Source organism: Armigeres subalbatus, chromosome 3 (assembly GCF_024139115.2).
Source record: "Armigeres subalbatus isolate Guangzhou_Male chromosome 3, GZ_Asu_2, whole genome shotgun sequence".
NCBI classification, from domain to species: domain Eukaryota; kingdom Metazoa; phylum Arthropoda; class Insecta; order Diptera; family Culicidae; genus Armigeres; species Armigeres subalbatus.
In genome coordinates this window covers 344,426,402-344,448,434 of record NC_085141.1, presented here as the reverse complement: position 1 = coordinate 344,448,434, position 22,033 = coordinate 344,426,402, and the positions used below count along the sequence as shown (strand labels likewise).

General features: G+C 41.8%; 1 protein-coding gene across 1 annotated transcript in view; it reads left to right on the top strand.

The window, feature by feature from the left end:
• The first annotated feature begins 13,226 nt into the window (after nucleotides 1-13,226).
• The window catches only part of LOC134225915 (sterol O-acyltransferase 1-like), a 32,733-nt gene continuing 23,926 nt past the window's right edge, over nucleotides 13,227-22,033 (top strand). The window contains exon 1 of the mRNA XM_062706355.1: nucleotides 13,227-13,624. Within this exon, the coding sequence (XP_062562339.1) occupies nucleotides 13,522-13,624 (103 nt within the window). The 5' untranslated portion in view covers nucleotides 13,227-13,521. The remainder of the gene's footprint in view (nucleotides 13,625-22,033) is intronic.

The following is a 22,033-nucleotide window of genomic DNA, read 5'->3' as shown; positions in this document are numbered from 1 at the left end:
AAAAAGCGACATTTATGCAAATTTCTTCCAGGATTGGTCATTAGGTTTCGGAGGTCTTCCGGATTTGAAATGGGTGTTGGCCTTTGGACATTTTCCAGAACGCATACTTCGGAAATGATTATTTTAGATATTTTGATTGGAAACGATGCATCCAAATTTGATACGGAATTTGTTCAGTTCAAAATATTGTATCCCGGACGTACAGCCGGAACCTGTTACGAGATAACATTAGGGAAATGGGCGAATACCATTGTTCCTTGAGCAAATGGAGTGTCATCCGAAGTCGTATAAGCAGCTCGCAAACTCAAGTTTTGGTGCGAATCAGCTTTTAGCTGTTAGATGATTTTATTTTAGTTCAGCAGATACAAATATCATCGTGTATTTTAGGATCAATTTCAACGCGAATCTCTTGTAGGTTAAGGTTATCGTTTCTGTGATAGTAGATTTAGGTTATATTTACACGCTGATAGCTGTACTGAAAACTTACTGTGATAACTAGAATAGTTCGTGTGTTTGTTCGTGATTGTTTAACTGTTAACTGTAAATAGAACAAATACTTTATCAATAAATTCAATAATTTCAACTGCAATTTGCTAATTTGCACTAATGGGTCGTCCAAAATGAGTACTAGGTCTCCTACAACTACAGGTGCTACTTTTCCGTCTTGTCAGCATCGGGAGATGTTCCCGAATCCAACGATTCCAGAAGACATTCAGTTTATACTGTATCAGGCTCCACAAGTTCTTCACTGCACCAGCGAGGTCGTTGAAGTGTACTACGGGCTGTTGAACACCCGAAGAACTTCCTAGGAGAGAGTGATTCGGCATAAGGGCTTCTGCTTCGGCGGAATCTAGAGACAAGTAGTTGAGCAAGCGAGTTGACAATGCTCTCGGCTTCAACGAGCAACAACGACTGTAAGTCTTCGTCATCGTTGTCACTGTTGTAAGCAGCCATCATTGCTGGTGCCGTTATCTGTGTACATCTCCGCCGGCAGACAAAACGACGGATACACTTCACGCACGATGAACTTCGTGAACTTCGGGTAGTAAGACAAGTGAACAGGCAGATCCAGCGTTTTATAGCACTTCTTTCACCAGTAACGTTCCGAAGAAATCAATACCTATTCTATATGTGAATGCTCGTGTAAATGCAGACAGACGAGCTAACGGTTGCGGTGCCATCCATGGAATCTTCGGGACTGCTTTCGTTACCTTGCACCACAGACATCTCGCCGCAACCAATCTGAGAATGTTGTATAGAACTGCCGGCCTTCATTCACTACTGTTTAAGAATTTCCGTGGCGAAAGGCTCGATGAAAATCATCCACTATAAGTAGTGTCATCAGATGTTTTCTTGGGAGAATCATCGAACATTGGTGTCAACTGATACAAACTGCTGGTTTTCGGTACCTCTGCCTTTCCTGTTGAAAATAGTGCCATCTCATCTGGAAATTCTTCCCACTACACAATCATCAAAGTGTTCTTTTTGAACTAATTTTATTTGCCAATTATCTAATTCATGCATTCATCTCTTAGACTAGATGTTTCGTGTTCTCTTAACACTATCATCCTTATTTGCTATGTCACATTTTTAGTTATTATTAATACATTTCAATTGCCTCTGGCAGCTAGAATTTTTCCTCTGGTTGAATTGAACTATGTATGAATTACAATATTTTCAACTTCAACTATACTAACCTAATTTATACTAAGGGTAAGGAGCTAATCGTTGCAATAGAACAGCGGTTCTCAACCTTTTTCTTGGGAGGTACCCCTTTGCGTTTTTGTATTCATTGAGGTACCCCCATTTTAAAAAGCGTAGTTCATAAAATTATCTTGCAAGACTGCTTTCAAACCTATTGAAACGAGATATTTGAGCATCTTAAGATGACGTTTCTGAACCTTTTGTAAGTAGGCTTCCAGGCTTCTTCAAAGAAGAATTCTGAGCCACTCAAAAGAAAGTTTCCGAGCCACTTAAAAGGGGGCTCCAAGCCTTTTGAAAGTAGGCATCCGAGACTCCAGAAAGGAGGCTTGGAACTCTCTTGTAAACGGGGCTTCCGACCCTTATGAAAAGAGGCTTCCGAGCCACTCGTGGGGATTGGCTAAAAGCATTCCGAGCCCCACCAACGGAGGTTTCTGAGCCTCTTGAAAGAGGGCTTCCGAGCCTTATAAAAGGAGTCTTTCGAGCCTCTTGAATTGAGGCTTTGGGTATCTTGTAACGACGTATCTGAGCCTTTTGGAAGTAGGCTTTTAAGCTTCTCGAAGGAAGAATTCCGAGCACCTCCAAAGGAAGTTTCCGAGCCACTTGAAAGTGGTTCATTTGAAAGGGGGCTTTCGACCCTTTTGAAAATAGGCTTCCGAACCTCTGGCTGGCTGAATGAAGAATTTCGAGCCCCTCGAATGGAGGTTTTCTAACCTGATGAAAGGGGCTTTCGAGCCTCTTGACAGGGTGCTTTGACCGTCTTAAAATAACGTTGCTGAGCCTTTTAAAAATAGGATTCCGAGCCTCTCGATTGGGTTTCCGAGCCACTTGAAAGATGGTGAAGAGTGCTTCCGTATCTCATGAAAGGGGGCTTCCAACCCTTTTGAAAAAGAGGCTTCCGATTCTTTTGAAAAAAAGGTTTCCGAACCACTCCAAAGGGGCTGGCTGAAAGAAGAATTCCAAAACCCTCGAAAGGAAGTGTCCGAGCCTCTTGAAAGGAGGCATTGATCATCTAGAAATGACGTTGCTGAGTCGTTTGAGAATAAGCTTCCAGGCTTCTTGAAAGAATTCCGAGCCAGTCGAAAAAATCAGAAGGGTTATACACAAGATACGACCGCCCGACGTAAACTACGTAAAACAGATCATAAGATAATTATTTTGGTTAGAGCCTAGAGTGATAGAAATTTTGACTTCTGCGTTCCCTTATGCTTGAACGATAACATTTGCCGTTTTGGTGAACCTCTTAAATTTCCAACTTAATTGGTTTTAATATAACTGAGTACGTGCAGTTTGAAGTTTGTATGGAAATTACTATAGAAATCGCCCCGTATGTGAGAGATCGTTTCGTGAGGCGGATCATTAACTATTTAGTGGGAGATCTCCCAGCGCCGGACAGCTCCCAATACCAGACACTTCTTAAAACGACACTACTTGCAGAGGTCCCTCCTTCATCTTATTAAGTACATAAGAAAGCTACGGCAAGAAATATCAGATCTCCATGTGATAAACTTTGTACAAAATTTGAAGGTGAATAAAAATTCTTCACACTTGTTTTGTTACACTTACTTCAATTCAATTGTTTCTTCTTGCTGAGAAAGCCACAGAAATTAGCAGAAACAAAAATTGAAGAGGACATTGAAAAAGGTGGGAATTTGGATTAGGATGTAAAAAAAAATTTGATGAAGAGTCAAATAAGCTCCACTAACAATTTTTAATATTTACAACAAAGCACGTGAATAATGAAATAATTAATAATGAGCGTCTTAGGGGAAAATGTTAAAAGGTTAAAAAAAAATTCAAACTTCCATTTACTTCCACTATAATCACTAATGTATCATCAGATATGTATTTTGTTTTCTACTTGAAAACTTCTTCAGTGTTTTGTTATCGACTCGATAACGAAACACTGAAGAAGTTTTCAAGCAGAAAACGAAATACGTATCTGATGATACATTAGTGATTATAGTGGAAGTAAATGGAAGTTTGAAAATTTTTTTTAGACGTGAATAATATTGTCGCGCTTATCTTTTTCTAGACTTTCGCGGCGGTCTTACTCTCGCAGGCTCGACTGCGAAGGTAGACGTCAAGGTAGCCGCCGGGTTAAAAGATAGGAAAAATTTTCCCTCTCAAAACAAAACCACGTGCTTTTCGCCAAATGACAGCAGTACTCGATTGTATTAGTGAGAGGCAACCGGAGTCACTGAGTACATGGAGAGTGTTTATCATGACAAGTGCATACGGTGGGTAAGATTTTTATTGACTCTGTCGTGTTTAGTGACTGTTGCGATTACCTGAGAAGCAGCCAGCAGGACACCGCAGTATTCTATATTTTCTCGAGATGCATAATATTACTATTCTGAATGATGTCTTTACTCATGTAACAGGAATTTAGTCACATTTGAACATGATGCAATGGTGTCCGGTACTAGGAGACATTTTTCTGAATCGTAAAATTTTTCATCGTCGGAAAACGTGTTCAAATGATCAACTATAGTTTGTACAGGTTTGTATGAATCATCAATGGTCAATAGTCATATTTTGTGTTTCTTTCTTCTATCTATTCTTCCTTTGAGGCAATATAACTCACGAAGAGGATGACTGATTTGCGAGATTGCCTCACTAATCGATTCGTATTGGGATCAGCTGTGTTTCCATATGCAAAAGGTTAGTAAATTTTAAAGGGAAAGTTGGGAAAATTGTCAAAATACAATTTTAGGGCGAGTTCGATCGCTCGAAAAATGATCTAGAGTGCGGCGTCGCAATCAACGCAGAAAATGACATTTCGAACGTTAAACGTAAAAACCCGAGCAACACAGGGTATCCGGATAGTTAAAGTTCTTTTTGTTAAATGGCTTATGTGTCTGGAACTAAAAGATCTCCCCCTAAATATAATCAACCCGAAGACTTCGTAGAATATTTCTAAATCAGTAAGACGATTGTTGTTGCGAGCCGTTCGGATTTTCGTCAACAAAGTTTTAAAGAAAATAAAAATGCTCATTATTGATATGTTATTCTTTTACGTGCTCAATTGAATTTCCCACGATTTAGTATTTCCTTAATAATTTTTCTTGCAAGCAGCGAATTGTTTCGCAATAAAGACGATTTATTCACTTGCTAAATTTCCTATGTTGCCAACGTACTCATATAATTTTAAATATTAATGACCAACGTTGCAAAACGGTTTTCCGATAAATTTACTATTTTCATAGTAGTTCTCATACAAACTTCAAACCGCGCTTGCGTGCTTAGTCAAATTACAACCATTGGGATGTTTGATATATGGGGTTGGGAGGTAGCGAAGTTTGTTTTTGTAAACGTTTTGCCGCGTGTAATGTGTAGTTTTTCCGCAAATCATGTTCGATCGCACACCAATCCATTTATGTTTCGAACAAAATTGGCGTAACTCACTATATATGAAAATGGTTGGATATGACAATTTAAAATTTTCATTTAAAAACCCCAAATTTATTTTTCCGCAGATGATGCCTTTCTCCGATTGTTATTCGACTTAGAGTGATTAAAGCATTTCATAGTTAATTGCCTATTAAATGGCGATTACATGCTTTTGAAGTGTTATTTTAAAGGGATGCTGCCTAAATAGTAAAATACACGCTAACTATCACCTACTCAGTGACTGTGTAAAATTGCATTGCTCTCTCTTTCTATCCCACAGAAATTTTACTCAATTTCCGTCAAAACAGTAAGAGTGTGACCTTGTTTAAAGTTGATAATCAATTTTAATATTCACCTCTTGTTACATGAACATGTGCAGCATCTGTAGCACTTTTTCATAAACACTACTTTTTTGCTCCGACCGCGGTCATTGCTCTGGTTCTATTTTGTACTTTTTGTGCGAATCACCGCACAAAAGTAGAGCGCAAGAACCAACCGCAGACGGCGGTCGTAACAAAACTGTGAAATTTTACCGGGTTGGTAAAGATTTGGAATTCTTAATGTTTTTACGTTGATAATCAAAAGCTCCAATAGGCTTAAAAAATTGCTGGAGAGTTGCCGATTCGATTGATAATAAAATCTCAAAAATACATTGAAAGATAATGGAGCTATTAGCGTTTGAAATCTATCCTTATTTCGTGACGGTCTCGAATTTGGAAATTTCCGTTTTACACCCTGTATCAGAGTCTTCCCCTTAGACGTAGTTTACGTCAAAAATTCTAAATGACAGACTTTAGTATGAGGGGTAATAAAAAATGGGTGGCCAAATGATACCAGGTTAAAAAAACTTTTGAATATAAGGGAACTGTTTCATTTTCCATCTCACATCTCACAGCACCAATCTTACCGCTTCTTTTTGCTAACATGCGTGTTCACTGCTGAAAAAAATCACAAAAATAAATAATAAATCAAATACCTTTTCATTGCTGTGTTTTTGATGGGATGGAAATAGGAGCTATGAGATGAAGTGCCGAACCGTTCCCCTAATTATTCTTAATTGCGGATTTAACTATCATAAACGGATTTAACAACCTTTTACTACTGGCGGGGTTAGATATTGATATTTGATAGGAACCCCTTGGCGGAGGAACGCTGCCTTTGTGAACTACAGCGTGCTTGCAACGAGTGGTGCCACCTCTGGCTTCGCCAAAGTTCAAGAGTAAATTCTACTCTGTGATGTGTATATGGTATGTCTTATGTTCATTCAATCTTCATTCTTTGATTATTACTTACTAAATTGTCCGAAAACATATAATTTGCTTATTTACTTCGACTATATCGGATAATATTAAAGTCCCCGGATAATGTTTTGTAATATCAAATGGAGCCAATATATACGGAGTGTAAATCAATCGCTTTATTCCTAATACCATCGTCGGGGGTGACAATCGGTCGGGGGGTCAGCGCTCTCACCTAAAGTTCGGAGGTCAGACAACAAAATCGTTCAAAAAGGTCTCTTATAATTCAGTTTCTTGTCCTCAGATATATTAAATCTTTTCTATGTAGTGACAGTGGAACAGTGACACATTCTTACCACCATTTGACCCATTGTCACCCCCGGCGGCGGTAACCCTTTACATCCGTGGTTCTGGTTCCAATTCTATACTCTATACTCGAGGCCAGCCAGCATCACAAATTCCATTCGTGAAGAAAAAGATCATAGTTGGCATACATCGGAAATAACCCCACGATTTTCACAACACACTTGGAACTTCTTTGTTGCATAGTTTCCAAAATAATATATTGCTACCAGATTTACATTTGATTTGACTGATAATAATAGTAGGTACAAATTATTTTTATTTTAAACTTTTTTATATGCAATGCAAAAATAGTGACTTTAGTGACCATTTTCCGAAAATTAGTGACTTTAGTGATTTTTGGATGCAAATAGTGACTTTTTAGTGACTAGACTCAAAATTGTGACCAAGTCACTAAAAAGTGACTCGCTACCAAGTCTGTAGTTAAGAAGTATATTCTTAACAAATTTCATAATTTTGTTTCGATAAAGTAAATTGCTTTTGAAGATTTTTTTGATCTTTTGTCTCACACTGTGTTGGTGGTGGACTTGATTCGATATATTTTGATTTACTGATTGCTATCCATTATTATGTACAATACAAAGTCTTGCAATATAAATTTGTACAATTATTAAAACTTAATCAATATTTTTTTTATTCTAATTGTAATATATCCGCCATTACGCATTTTCGTCCGAAGTACCCCCTGGGGTCTGCGAAGGTACCCCCGGGGGTACATGTACCCCAGGTTGAGAACCGCTGCAATAGAAGATTGCAACGATTTTTGTCTCAAATTGGAAATTATTTTGTTGGACATTTGTTGGAATGTCTCAATATTAGAAATTCTAACCGCATACACGCATACTCGCCGATGTGCTCAAGGATTGTGGATTCGGCATCGTAGCGCTGCAGGAGGTTTGTTGGAAGGGGTCAATGGTGCGAACGTTTAGAGGTAATCATACCATCTACCAGAGCTGCGGCAACACACAAGAGCTGGGAACAGCTTTCATAGTGATGGGCGATATGCAAAGGCGCGTGATCGGGTGGTGGCCGATCAATGAAAGAATGTGCAGGTTGAGGATCAAAGGCCGGTTCTTCAACTTCAGCATAGTCAACGTCCATAGCCCACACTCCGGAAGCACTGATGATGAGAAGGACGCATTCTACGCGCAGCTGGAACGTGAGTACGACAGCTGCCCAAGCCATGACGTCAAAATCATGATAGAAAATTTGAACGCTCAGGTCGGCCAAGAGGAGGAGTTTTGACCGACTATTGGAAAGTTCAGCGCTCACCGGCTGACGAACGAAAACGGTCTATGACTAATTGATTTCGCCGCCTCCAAGAAAATGGCCATTCGCAGCACCTACTTCCAACACAGCCTGGAGATCACCACTGCAGACAGAATCACAAATCGACCACGTTCTGATTGATGGACGGCACTTCTCCGACATTATCGACATGAAGACTGAAGCAACCTGATGTCGCCACTGCATACGCGCAGTATCTCGAGTCAGAGCTGCCGGAAGAGGGTGAGCTCGATGGGGCCCTTCTTGAGAACTGCTGGAATACAGTCAAAGCAGCCATTAACGACGCAGCGGAGAACAACGTCGGGTATGTGGGACGAAGTCGACGGAACGATTGGTTCGACGAAGAGTGCAGACAGATTCTGAAGGAGAAGGACGCAGCGCGGGCGGTCGCGCTGCAGTAAGGTTCCCGGCAGAACGTGGAACGTTATAGACGGAAGTGGAGATAGCAGACCCGCCTTTTTCAGGAGAAGAAATGCTGCCTGGAAGAAGCGGAGTGCGAGGAGATGGAACAGCTGTGCCGTTCTCAAGAAACACGCAAGTTCTCCCAGAAGCTCAACGCATCCCGTTAAGGCTTCGTGCCGCGTGCCGAAATATGCCGGGATAAGGATGGGGCGGGCCATCTTGACGAACGAACGTGTGGTGATCGTAAGGTGGAAGCAGCACTACGAAGAATATTTGAATGGCGCTGAGAGTACAGGCAGTGAAAGCCAAGACAGCGGAGGAGATGACTACGTCAGTTCAGCGGACGATGGAAGCCAACTAGCCCCCACCTTGAAGGAAGTTTAGGATGTCATCCAACAGCTAAAGACCAATAAAGCAGCCGGTAAGGATGGTATCGGAGCTGAGCTCATCAAGATGAGCCCGAAAAGCTAGCCACTTGTCTGCACAAACTGATAGTCAGAATCTGGGAAACTGAACAGCTACCGGAGGAGTGGAAGGAAGGGGTTATATGCCCCATCTACAAGAAAGGCGACAAGCTGGAGTGCGAGAACTTTCGAGCGATCACCATCCTTAATGCCGCCTACAAAGTGATATCCCAGATCATCTTCCGTCGTTTGTCACCATTAGCGAATGAGTTCGTGGGAAGTTATCAAGCCGGCTTCGTTGACGGCCGCTCGACAACGGACCAGATCTTTACTGTACGGCAAATCCTTCAAAAAATGCCGTGAATACCAGGTCCCAACGCACCATCTGTTCGTTGATTTCAAGGTGGCATAAGATAGTATAGACCGCGTAGAGCTATGGAAAATTATGGACGAGAACAGCCATCAAAGCAACGGTGGATGGTGTGCAAAACTGTGTGAAGATTTCGGGCGAATACTCCAGTTCGTTCGAATCGCGCCGGGGACTAAGACAAGGTGATGGACTTTCGTGCCTGTTGTTCAACATTGCGCTAGAAGGTGTCATGCGGAGAGCCGGGTGTAACAGCCGGGGTACGATTTTCAACAGATCCAGTCAATTTATTTGCTTCGCGGATGACATGGACATTGTCGGCCGAACATTTGCAAAGGTGACAGAACTGTACACTCGCCTGAAACGTGAAGCAACAAAAGTAGGACTGGTGGTGAATGCGTCAAAGATAAAGTACATGCTTGTAGGCGGATCCGAGCGCGACAGGGCCCGCCTAGGAAGCAGTGTTACGATAGACGGGGATACCCCGAGGTGGTCGAGGAATTCGTCTACCTCGGATCCTTGCTATTGGCGTGAAATACGAAGGCGCATCATCTATGGAAGTCGGGCCTACTACGGGAGCCAGAAGAAACAGCGGTCAAAAAAGATTCGCCACCGCACCAAATGTGTCATGTACAAGACGCTGGTCTTATTAGGTTGACCTCTACGGAGATAAAACATGGACAATGCTCGAGGAGGACTTGCAAGTACTCGGAGTATTCGAGAGACGGACCATCTTTGGCGGTATGCAAGAAGACGGAGTGTGGCGGCGAAGAATGAACCACGAGCTCGCCCAACTCTACGGCGAACCCAGTATCCAGAAGGTAGCAAAAGCCGGAAGGGTGCGATGGGCAGGACATGTTGCAAGAATGCCGGACAGCAACCCTGCAAAGATGGCGTTCGCTGCCGATCCGGCAGGTACGAGACGGCGTGGAGCGCAGCGAGCGAGATGGGCAGACCAGGTGCAAAACGACTTGGCGAATGTGGGGCGTATTCAAGGATGGAGAGATGCGGCCTCGAACCGTGCATAGTGGCGTCAAATTGTTGATTCAGTGCTATCTGTTTAGATGTAGACTAAATAAATGAATAAACGTCTATTAATGACGTGGCGACCACACCACAGGCGCTGTCAAGACAATCATTTCGGTAAATAAAATAATTTGGATCTCTTTTGATGAAAAGACCAGATTTTAAATATGTTTCAGTTATAATGGCAATGTGCACATTATGAATCGATAGGAAGTTGAATATTTCATCTTCCTTACCCTTACCCTTTAAAGAGCGGGCATTCCAATTTAATATTTGCAAAGGATTATTTGGATCCATTAAAACGAATTTCAATAACAATTTTTGAGTAAATTTGATACCAACCTGAACAGCTTCAGTTTTGGTATTTGCTTTGAACATTGCATCAATCATGTGATGCAATTGTTCATTTAGACAATCAAAATCGGAAGCAGACATGCTACCTGAGTCGTCAGAAAAAACGTTATTTATCGTTGAAGAATGGTATGAAATGGTAAGAATGGTATTGCCGGATAGTTTCTTCTGTTTTAAGTTGGTTGGTTTACTGCTGGTTTTGGATTTGTTTTCAAAGGTTGTGTCCAAGCCCAAATACCTATTCATGAGTTTTTATAGAAGTTCAGAATATGCAATAATTTCAATGCATTTTGCCTTTCGCGTATTCTAAGTACCGTCATCTGGGGAGAATATGATCACTTTTGAGACTAAACATGCATTAACAATGTGTGTTTACATTTTAAATCGAAACAAATATTTTCTAAACATGTACTACTGTACGTTGCAAAAATCAACATATTTAGTTTCCAGAAATGTGTACGCATTTATTAAAATAAATTTAATTATCACAATTTTTTGAGTAATCTGGTTTGGGGTGAAGTTGATCAAGGAAACTCTACTAAAATCAATATGACCTAGCCGTCAGAATACACCAGATTATTTGTACAAATGTTGAATTTACTACGTAAAGAAGTCTACGAAGTCAATATTTGAAACGGAAATAACGTCATTTATGACTATCTCTCTCTTTTTTTTACAAAAAAAATACACTTTCATGATTATATTCGAAAAACTCGGATTTTTTACCTAGCGGTAAAATTACTTGAACAGATAATATGGTTGACCTACTAGACCACTGGTTCATATAAAAATTAGGCACTTTTGACTGACACATCAAATGGTCATCTTTCCCAGGATCACTCCAAAACCGAACTTTTGATAGAAGGCTCGGAGATCTCGGTGTTACATACCAATCTACTCAGCTCAGCGAATTGAGGTGATGTCTGTATGTGTGTATGTATGTATGTATGTATGTGTGTGTGTACAAAAAAATGTGAGATACTTTTTTGTACTTAGCCGTATCCGATTTCTATCCGACAACAGGTTGCATTCGACGCGGAATCCTTCCTTATTTTTCGCTATTGAAAATTGGCCCAATAGGTCATTGCGTTCCGGAGTTATTAAGAAAACATTGTTTTTTCCCCATTTTTCCCAAGGGCCTCCCTTGGAGAAAAAAATTACACCCACAAGGTAGGTAGAACAAAGTATGTATCAGTTTCAAGTGCTTAATCATTAAGGAAAAGTGTTTAGTTCCTCTACTAATGGGTCATTTACCCTATTGAAAGCATATCCGAGTTTTAATAAGGAGTTATTCAAAACTTATAAACAAATCGCTTGATGTGACACACTTGCCCCACATTCCGCTACAGAGGAAGCATATGGAGGAAAGTAAGAGGTGCGCTACCACTAGTAACACTTGTCAGTTAGTATACAAGATAGGCGAATCGTAATCTAATTGTAATCATGGCTGCGAATCCAAAGTCCTGTTGTACTCGTCTGTCTTGTTCATTGCCAATCTGTAACTCGCGTTCCAATGTTCTAATCACTCTATGTGCAAAGCCGAGGAGCCGTTTTACGTACTCATCGTCGAACTCTTTCATTCTGTCTACTTGTCTCTCAAATCAACCATATCGCCATTACTAACGACTACTGTTGGTTACTTCATGCTACCAACTATTGATAACGCGTGGTGGCGAAAGTATTTTATAAGTTCAGATAATTAATGCTTAAATCAACTAAACAGTTCCAATTATCTTAGCTTTTATTCATATCTGCCACGTGTTGGTCATTGCATATGTCCATTTTATAGATTCTGACGATACCGAGCGATGACTCAATGACAAGCCATATAATTGGGTGTCCCCGACACCATGCACTTGCAGTAATAAAGTAGGTAACACGTCATAGGGCGGCGGAATCACATCGGAATTAGAAGCCGAGTGCAGACGTACCCGAGTAAGTACAGAAGAACTTCTATTCCGTTTCCATTGCATTGAGACAGCGTGGATGGCGTAGTAACATGAGAAGGGATTCCCAACCAAGAGCTAACGCACCGATTCTGAACATGTATGTGAAATGCCGATAGATAGCTACAATCAAAGCAAGAGGAGGACGATAAGAACAACGAACAAAGTGTAGAGCTTGGTACTCAGCTTGTTACGCTTATTAGCAATGAAGGAATATGTTTCTTGTATCAATATTATGAGATAGGCTACTTTTGCTTTTAGTTGCTTTTTTTGGGTTAATTAGGGATAGATCGTAAACTTACATTTTGAGCGATTTGGAGTATGAATTCTGCCTAAATATTATGTAGATCATAAGAATATATCAAAGACCCCTATGCGTAATCCAAAACTTCAATATTTTAGTTTCAAAAACTTAATCATGGTAGTGACTTAGTGGATAGTCTCTGTTTTCAATGATTCTTTCAAATATTGTAACTCCTGCCCTATGTTTTATGAATTAATTTGCACGCTTTAACATTTGTAGGTCCTAAATATTTTTGAAAAAATGTTACAAGACATTCTATTTTGCGTTTGAAGATCGTGAGCAAAACTGACCTGTGCACCCTAATCTCCCCCTGAGCAAAGTGTAATCCCAGTTCCCATAAGCCATTATAGGGCTCACACTTGTTCCGCTCCTATACTTGTACGAACGACAAGGGAGATCCCATACCGTGCAACAGAAGCAACCAAACACAAATAAAAAAAAAACTAATCAGTTAGTTGTTGGGAGGAAGACTGCGCGCGCGTTCCATTAAATACTACGGCAACTGACGATACCCGTCCACACTTTTTTATTCGAAATTGTCTATTCGTGCTGGAAGAAAGTGTTCTCGCAGCTGGCATAGAGCAGTCACAGTTTGTTTTTGTCCGTTGACCTGCCCAGAACGAAGGTGTCGAATTAATCCGGTTTTTAGTGAATCTGGTCATAGGGAGAAAGTGAAGGTGTTATTTTTTTTGTAATTGTGTCGTGAAGTGAGATATTTGTAGAACTTTTGGAGATCACAATGAGTGATCTGAACAATCCCGTCGGTGATGCAGGTGATAACAGCTCCAGATCCAGCTCTAACGAGGATATTTCGGCTGAGAGCAATGGAATTGAAAGACGTGGTAGGTAATTGGTTTGTTTTGGGGTTTATTGACAAGTAACGCGTGATTAGGTAGAGAGTTTCAAGGTTAGAGTTGTGAGCTTCAAAAACTTTCGTGGAGCTTTTAGAAAGGAACTAACATGTCGAATTAAACTATCGAGCTGACCAAAGTTAGCTAAAACTGAATACGAATTTCTTTAAAATGGACCTGAGAACCTTAAAAATCCGCTTCGAAAACTCATATCTTCTTCTTCAATAGTTCTAAATTTCAACTGGAACTTGGCCTGCTGTTCAACTCTAGTATTTTTTAGCATTTCCTTTGCCTTTTTATTTTTTAGCATTTCTTTAGTTATTAATAATTAATTTGGAAGCATTTTTATGCCCGCCATTGCATTAGTACATATGTACAATGAAAAATAAATATTAAATTGAAAAAAAAAAAAAAAAATCATAAACATCTTCGGATTTGTTGAAGACTGCTTTTTGAAAATCCTCAAATTTTCCCGGAATTTTTTTGTTGCCCCTTCAAAATTTTTTTTTGCGCAACAAAATCCGAGGGGGGAGGAAAGACATATTTTTTTTAAATATTTGTATCGGCCTTATCATAGAATAAACAAGAACAGTATCGAAAATAAAACTTTATGAGATTCAACAAATAATTTCTGTAACAATTCAGGAAAAATAAATATTTCAAGACTATCCTAGGAGCAATGAGGAGTGTATTATTGTCCAATAAGTGAAAATTATTCAATAATGAGTCGCTTACGATGTCGTATTGTGTAACGATATTTGTAGCGGATTATAACTACCTGTTTCTTCTGGCCATATATTCTGATATTTGTTACGAGGGACGTAGCTTCTCATTTGCAGCTTTTATGTAATTGTGTTATAGGGTATATGGCTCGAACCTCTTCGTCAACTTCGTCAAAGTGACAAGCAAAGGATTTCTTACCTCAGAATACAAGATATCCGTTGCTTGTCACTGTTATTCAAAAGCGGGCAAATCAAGGAAGAGAATCCTATCTTACAACATTCGCCTTTATTCCAAATGAAGCTTGATATTGAAGCTCTAAACCAAAATTATGTCATCAGACAGCTTGTTTACTTTTGGTTATTACGCCAAGTAGTTAAAAACAACAAAAATTGTGCACAATCAATTAAGTAATCAAAAGTTTCGAGCGAAACGGACTTTATGTTCGAAAAAATTTCATAATCTGAACTAATGCTTTTTCAGCACATGTAGGGCTGGTGCATTATTCACTATACATTTTTCCGATGAGTTTCAGTAGATGTGTGGGCCAAAGTCCTCTATGCCTTTTTTTTTTTCTTGGGCAAGGGTAAACGGAAATCTGCAACCAGACACCTGAGGAGGTACTCAGGTAGTGTGGGGATGGGTATGTCATGTAACTCTTACCCGACCCACTAAAACCAAAACCCTTTCGCCAGTCCGTACCCCCGGCCCGCAATTAAGCAATACATCAGGGGGGGACTATTGAGAACGCTCACGCCTATGCTAACGCACTTGACGTCAACATCGACTTCAAGGGTGGCTACCTCACCACCCGTCGATCGCAAGCTATGATAGTAACCTAACGGTCCGTATCATAATCTCACGTTGGAGACGAGCACCCCGACAACAACCACCGCGCGTGAACCGCAATGACCTCTATATCTACATACTGAGGTCTCCGCAGCCCACCCGCGACATGTTGGTTGTCGGGGTGAGCAAAGTGTTCACTGCATCACAGGTGCCCTTACTGCACACGTTGGTTTTGTTCAAGACGCCACCAACGCTGCAGTTTCGACATAATCTGTTGAGATGCTGTGTTCACCGCATTCCATATAGCTTCATCCGGCACATCCTCTCGACGGGGTGTCCGGGGTTGTATCTATACCACTAATAAGCAGCATGGCATTGCGTTCTATCTCGAATCGCGGGCATCCAACATCACATGCTCTGCCGATTCTACCCCACCTACACAGTCAGGACACTCCGCAGGATCTGCGAAGCCAAACCTGTGTAGGAATTTCTTAAAGCAGCCATGTTCAGACAACACCTGTGTTAGGTGGAAGTTGACTTGACCATGCTTCCTATCAACCCAGTTGGACACATCTGGAATCAGTCTGTGGGTCCAACGACCTTTGACTGCGGTGTCCCATGCTCTTTGCCATTTAAGCAACGAAGCTGCTCTCTTGACACGTCGCACTTGCACCGAGTCCCTTTCGTTGTAGCACTCCACATCCTCCTCTAAGAGTATGTCGATCGGCATCATTCCAGCTATAACGCACACCGCCTCATATGATATGGTGCGATATGCGCTCGCGACACGTAAGCACATCAGCCGGTGTACTCTGATCAATTTCTTTACATTGTACTCGGCTTTTAGTGCTACGGCCCATGCCGGCACGCCATAACGGATGATAGACAATGCTACGCCAGCTATCAGCCTACGCACTTGACTATGCACCGCCGATCTGTTGGACATCATTCGTTCGTGATAAAGATTTTATCGCCAATGAAGCCCGCTGACATGCATAATCGACGTGGCTCGTAAAATTGAGCTTATCATCGATCATCACGCCCAGATGCTTGAGAGACCTCACGGAGTTAACTGTACAGGTCCCTACTCTTATCCTCGCCTGTTGCAGCCCATGATGGTTATGCACTACCACGACTTCCGTCTTGTGATGTGCAAGGGACAACCGCCTCGAGTTGAGCCATTCCTCCACTCTGCCAATCGCGTATGAAGCCTTCAGTTCGACTTCGTCGAGAGTGTCTCCTGGTACCTCCAGCATTACGTCATCCGCGAAGCCTTCTATTTTCACACCGGCCGGGAGACTTAGGCGTAATACTCCATCGTACATAATATTCCACAGAACCGGTCCGAGGATCGATCCCTGTGGAACACCCGCGGACACTACGATCGACTTTTGACCAGCATCAGTGTCGTATAACAGCACCCTATTCTGAAAATAGCTTTTCAGTATCCTGCACAGGTAATCCGGAACTCTCAATCGGTGCAGGGAGTCAGCAATTGCTGCCCAGCTAGCATTGTTGAACGCGTTTTTTACATCGAGTGTAATCAACGCGCAATGCCTAATACCTCTTCTGTTTAAACCTCTCGCTATCTTGGCCGTATCCGTTACCGCTCGAATTGCTTCGATGATAGAACGGCCCTTACGGAAGCCATACTGGTTGCTAGATAAGCCACCAGCACACTCTGTATAAGCCGACAATCTATTCAGAATGACCCTCTCTAGCAGCTTTCCTGCTGTGTCGAGTAGGCAAATTGGTCTGTATGCCGAAGGATCCCCCGACTATTTGCCAGGCTTCGGTAATAGCACCAATTTCTGCCGTTTCCATCGATCTGGGAAGTTTCCTTCGTCCATGCATCTCTGGAGGCAGCTCCTGAACATATCTGGATTGGCAAGAATGGCGTGTTTAAGGGCCAGGTTTGGAATACCATCCGGGCCTGGCGCCTTATTGAGCTTAAGTTTTCTTGCGGTTACGATAAGCTCTTCGTTAGTCACTAGCGGTACCACGTCAACTGACTCGTACGGAGTAGCGGGCCAGTCCGATGATTGATGCCTCGTAAACAACCCGTCGACTATTTTGGCCAACATCCCCGTAGATTTCTCAGGTGGCGTGGTATTGGTCCTAGCCATCACCATCCTGTATGCATCTCCCCATGGATTGTCGTTTGCCATCCTGCACAGTCGGTCGAAGCAGGCTCTCTTACTACATTTGATCTCGTAGTTCAGAGCTCTGCTCGCTGTCTGGAACACCCTGCGTCTCTCGACTTTATCAGCGTATGTTCTGGCACGTCGCAGCCTTCTCTTTGCTCGAAGACAGGTTCTACGAAGGTCTGCAATTGTGTCAGTCCACCAGTACACAGGTTGCCGGTTTCCGGGAGGTTTGGTCCTCCTAGGCATCGTCACATCGCATGCACGGGTTAGTACATCGATTAACTCGTCGCCACCTAATCCCGTTGTTCGCGTCTCCCATCGTAGTGATTCCTCCAAGAGTTCTGGGTTGAACTGCGAGGTGCGCCATCCTAGATCGGCTTTGCCGATCCGCCTTGTGGTTGCTACGGGGGTATACCGGATCATAAAACGAATTTCCTGATGATCGCTGGAGGTATGCCCCTCATGAACCTCCCATTCTGGCTCCACCGTCCATCCCGCGCTGCAGAAGGTCACATCGATGCATGAATCACCGTTCGGTCCTCTGAACGTTGGCACTTAGCACATAACATATGTGTAACTCGGGTAGCAAAAGTTGTACCCTTATAACAGATAGAATGTGTTATACGGAACATCGAAATGTCAAAAGATATGGTATAACAGTATTGAATTAGCAAGGGGTCGCGTGATTTTTACTGTTTATCTGATTATTATTCACACCAAAATTAGCTACATTTTTTTCGATTACAACGTGGTGGAATAAAACTGAATAGTAAAACTCGTCTGACATTCCACAAAAAAAGGCTTAATAATTTTCTTATTGTTTTACAGTTTTGTAATCCAATTCTTCCATATTGATGGTATTAAGTGCTTATGTTGATGTAAATAAAATCTCTAAATAAAAAATAAAAATTAAATCGTATCCGCATAACTCGAAAACGGCTGGATGGATTTTCTTCATTCCTTCAGCAAATTCGTTGTCGTTTCCGACGGGCTTATATGATATATCCTCATGCGAAAATAATGAGATTCGTACGAAAATTTCGCATGGGCAGTTCACAACGCACACTTTCGTCTACTATGCAGTATAACGTCTGCCGGGTTGACTAGTTGGTAATAAAATTTACCGATTTTGAGGAAAGACAGCTCGTATTGTATTCGTATATCTTGATGTCACCGTTAACCGGTCACTGTGATTCAGAAAAGTAAGCAGCAATGCAACTCTAGTCAACCATTGCAAGGCGAATATACATTGCACTTGCCACGAGCTCATGCGGAATTTATTGACATTTTTGGATAAGGTTCGAGTAGCACAGGTTCGCCTTAGTTAACGAGTTGGTAAAGTGCAGGAAACTACCTTTTCGTTTATTTATAGTTCTAGCAATTACTGCTAGAATATCAAGATGGAGATATAGGATATGAATGGAAACGACATGGCGTATGAGTCAGAAGCGGTAACAATATGACTACCAAGCCCACTAGATACTGAACAACAACAAGAAGAAGACGCACATAGTAAAGAAACTCTCTGGTATTGAGCTAAAATCTTTCTTTCTGCAAAAGAATCAAACTAGTTAACATAGACCATTGGTTCATTGAATATAAAAATGATTACAGTCAAACCTCCATGAGTCGATGTTCTATGACTGGATATCGGCTCATGGAAACAAATTATGCAATATGAAAACAATATTTTCTGGGTTACTGTGATGGTCCCTCCAAAGAGCTTTTCAATGATTTTCTATTCCACATCTCGATATTTCCATGAATCGACTGTTCCTTTAAATATCGACTCATGAAGGTCAGTCACAATCATTATAAAATTATATGATTATAATAAAATGGATTAAAAACATAATTATACGATTAATCTTTTGAAACTCTGTAATTAACTTTGAAATATTTTGAACATGAAACTTCGATTTATCATAGTACAGTAACACCAAACTTTTGAATGAAGTATTACAATATTAGTTCACAATATCAGTGTTTTGCTGTTTGAACAATAAATGTAATCAATATTTCCTCTTATCGGTACAAATTTGTAAACGTTATTACCAGAATATTATCAGCAATTTGTCAAGTTATTCAAATTAACCTAATGCTTAGTTAAAGCGTATTAAGTAAATGAGTGTTGAAACAGCTTTTCAATTCTCGAAATGATCTGAAACATTGTTAATATAGTTCTTTATTATTCTAAACTAAAAACACCTCGCGACGCCGTCCCACGAGTTAGCTTTCGTATACTTGGTTAATGATTTAGGTTAGAGGATATACATATATTCAACATTGCAGTCTATACGGAATAAAAGTATTAACAAGAATGACATCTAGTCAATAATAAAACTTTTATTTTGAAAACTGTTTGGTTTTTTCTCATTTCATTTCGCAACTCATTTTTGCAACTTGAAAACCAACATTGGTGTATCCCTCGCCATCCTTTTGAAAAAACCGAAAACTGCATATTTACAGATTAGTTTCAAATGTAGTACAGTTTCAAACGACATCTTAATTTACACTTTTTGAAAAAACTTCAATTTTCTTCAATTCATACACAAACATATTGAACCAGTTTTAGGATCATTTCATTTTCGATACTAGTAATCGGTAGAAAAAAGATATTGTTATAAAGCCTGAAAATAGCTGTTTTAGATAAAGAAAATGTCGATATTGATTTTATATGTTGTCCATTGTTGTGAGAAGCGCGGAAGAGATTTGTTTTCGGATATTATCTCCCATATCTCGATAATGTTTAAAATATATGCTAAAACTGAATTTCTCCACACATCGGTTGTCTATCCTGACCTTTGTACTCTTTGAAACAAAGTGTTCTAATTTTCTGATCATATGGTATTTGTTTACATTTGAGAATGACAGAACGATGTTCCCGACGCTCGTTATAACAGTTTTGGCCCACCGAAAGGGGTCAACTTTTGATGGGATCTTGTTCGAGGATCCACTTATGTTATGTGCACTTAGCCTTCATTCAGCAGGACTACGTTCAATACCGCTATCGACTCTAGCAGGGTATGACCTCTGGCGTTTGTGGACCGGGATCCCCAGTTCACTGCCCACGCATTGAAGTCGCCTGCTACAACTAACGGTTTTAAGCCAGTTAGTTTTGCTGCAAGAATATCTACTACCCTAGTAAACTGCACTATACTCCACCTGGGAGGACAGTAGCAGCTACAAAAGTAAACACCGTTTACCTTTGCTATAACGAAACCCTCATCATCAGGTGATGATACTATCTCCTGGATGGGATATCGCCCGCAAGTCCAGATGGCCACCATCTGAGACTTATCCGCAATCCAACTACCGTTACCGGCAGGGATACGGTATGGATCGGACAGCAAAGCTACATCAGCTTTACACTCAGTAACCGACTGTTGTAGCAGCAATTGAGCCGCCTTGCAGTGCTTCAGATTCAGCTGTGTTACCTGCGTGTCTGGATCCTTCTAGAGGCCGGACAAGCCTGGACACCACCGGTAAGATGTCTGTTGTCTGTACCCGGGGGACAGATCAGTCATCTTGGTGCAGATTGACAGGTGCGAGCTTGGTGGCCTTCAGCTCCACACCTACGGCATAGTTTACTGCGATCAAGTCCATAAGTCATAAGACTTATGATCGTTACCAAGACACCTGAAGCAGGTCTGAAGCGGTTGGCTAATACTTAGCGCACATACCGACCAACCCACTTTCAGTTTAGCCCCCATTACCTTTTTGGCTTCAGCCTGAGGTACTTGGAATGAGGCAACCTGCATTCCCGCTTAGCTTTTGCGTAACCGAACCGTAGATTCCTGGATCTCGACATTGCACTGATCTCTCAGTGCGTCGACCAGGTCTCTAGCCTCGGTTACTTCATCCAGGCCCTTGCACTGGATGTTCGAAACTGGACATAGGGCTCTTACTTGAACCCCATCGCCCAGGACTTCCTCCGTCAACTTTTTGTACTCAGTACTCTTCTGAGCAGCATCCCGCTTCAAGACGAGAATCATCTCGCCTCTCCGCGTCCTTCGGATGCAGTTGACATCCTCTCCTAGGCCAGCGAGTTTAGTTTGTCATTAACTCTCATGGCCTTCAAGACTTCGGCGTAGCTCTTGTCGTCAGTACTGACGATAATCGCCTCGCCTCTGTCTTTACGCTTACCACTGACATTGGAAGGCGCACCCGTCTCCTTCTGGGCTCTACCCTTCTTAACAGTGGCGCGTATCGCTCCGCCTGCATGGGATTCACGACCTCCCTCCACGGTAGATCTTCCTCCCGGCGAGCTTCAGTGGTCCTCGATGGTGGAGGCACTGGGTTCACCGGCTTGGAATGGCCATCCTTCTGCTCGACCTTCTTCCTTTTCTCTGGCTTCGGGGCTGCGGACTTCTCGATAGCTGCTTTCAGGTTCGCCTCCTGCGTAACCTTACTCAGCTTCGGGGTCGCCCCTGTTACAGCCATCCTTTTGCGGAGTTCCTCGACCTGGCTCTCCGCCAGTCGTTTGCCCTCGGACAGGAGACGAATTTTCGATTCTGCCTCCTCTTTGTCCTTATCCGCCTGCTTCAGCTCCTTGACAAGTTTGCGGAGCTCTCTCTCCACACTCTTGCTGGCCTCTAGTAGGGACCTCCACTCCAATTTGGCCTCAACTACTAGGGCACAGAGTGCCTGCACAGCAAGTTTCAGATCCTTGCTGTACTTAACCCGGTTGTCTAGGAACGACATAATCACGTCGGATATCTCCGTGACTACCTCCATCGTGTGA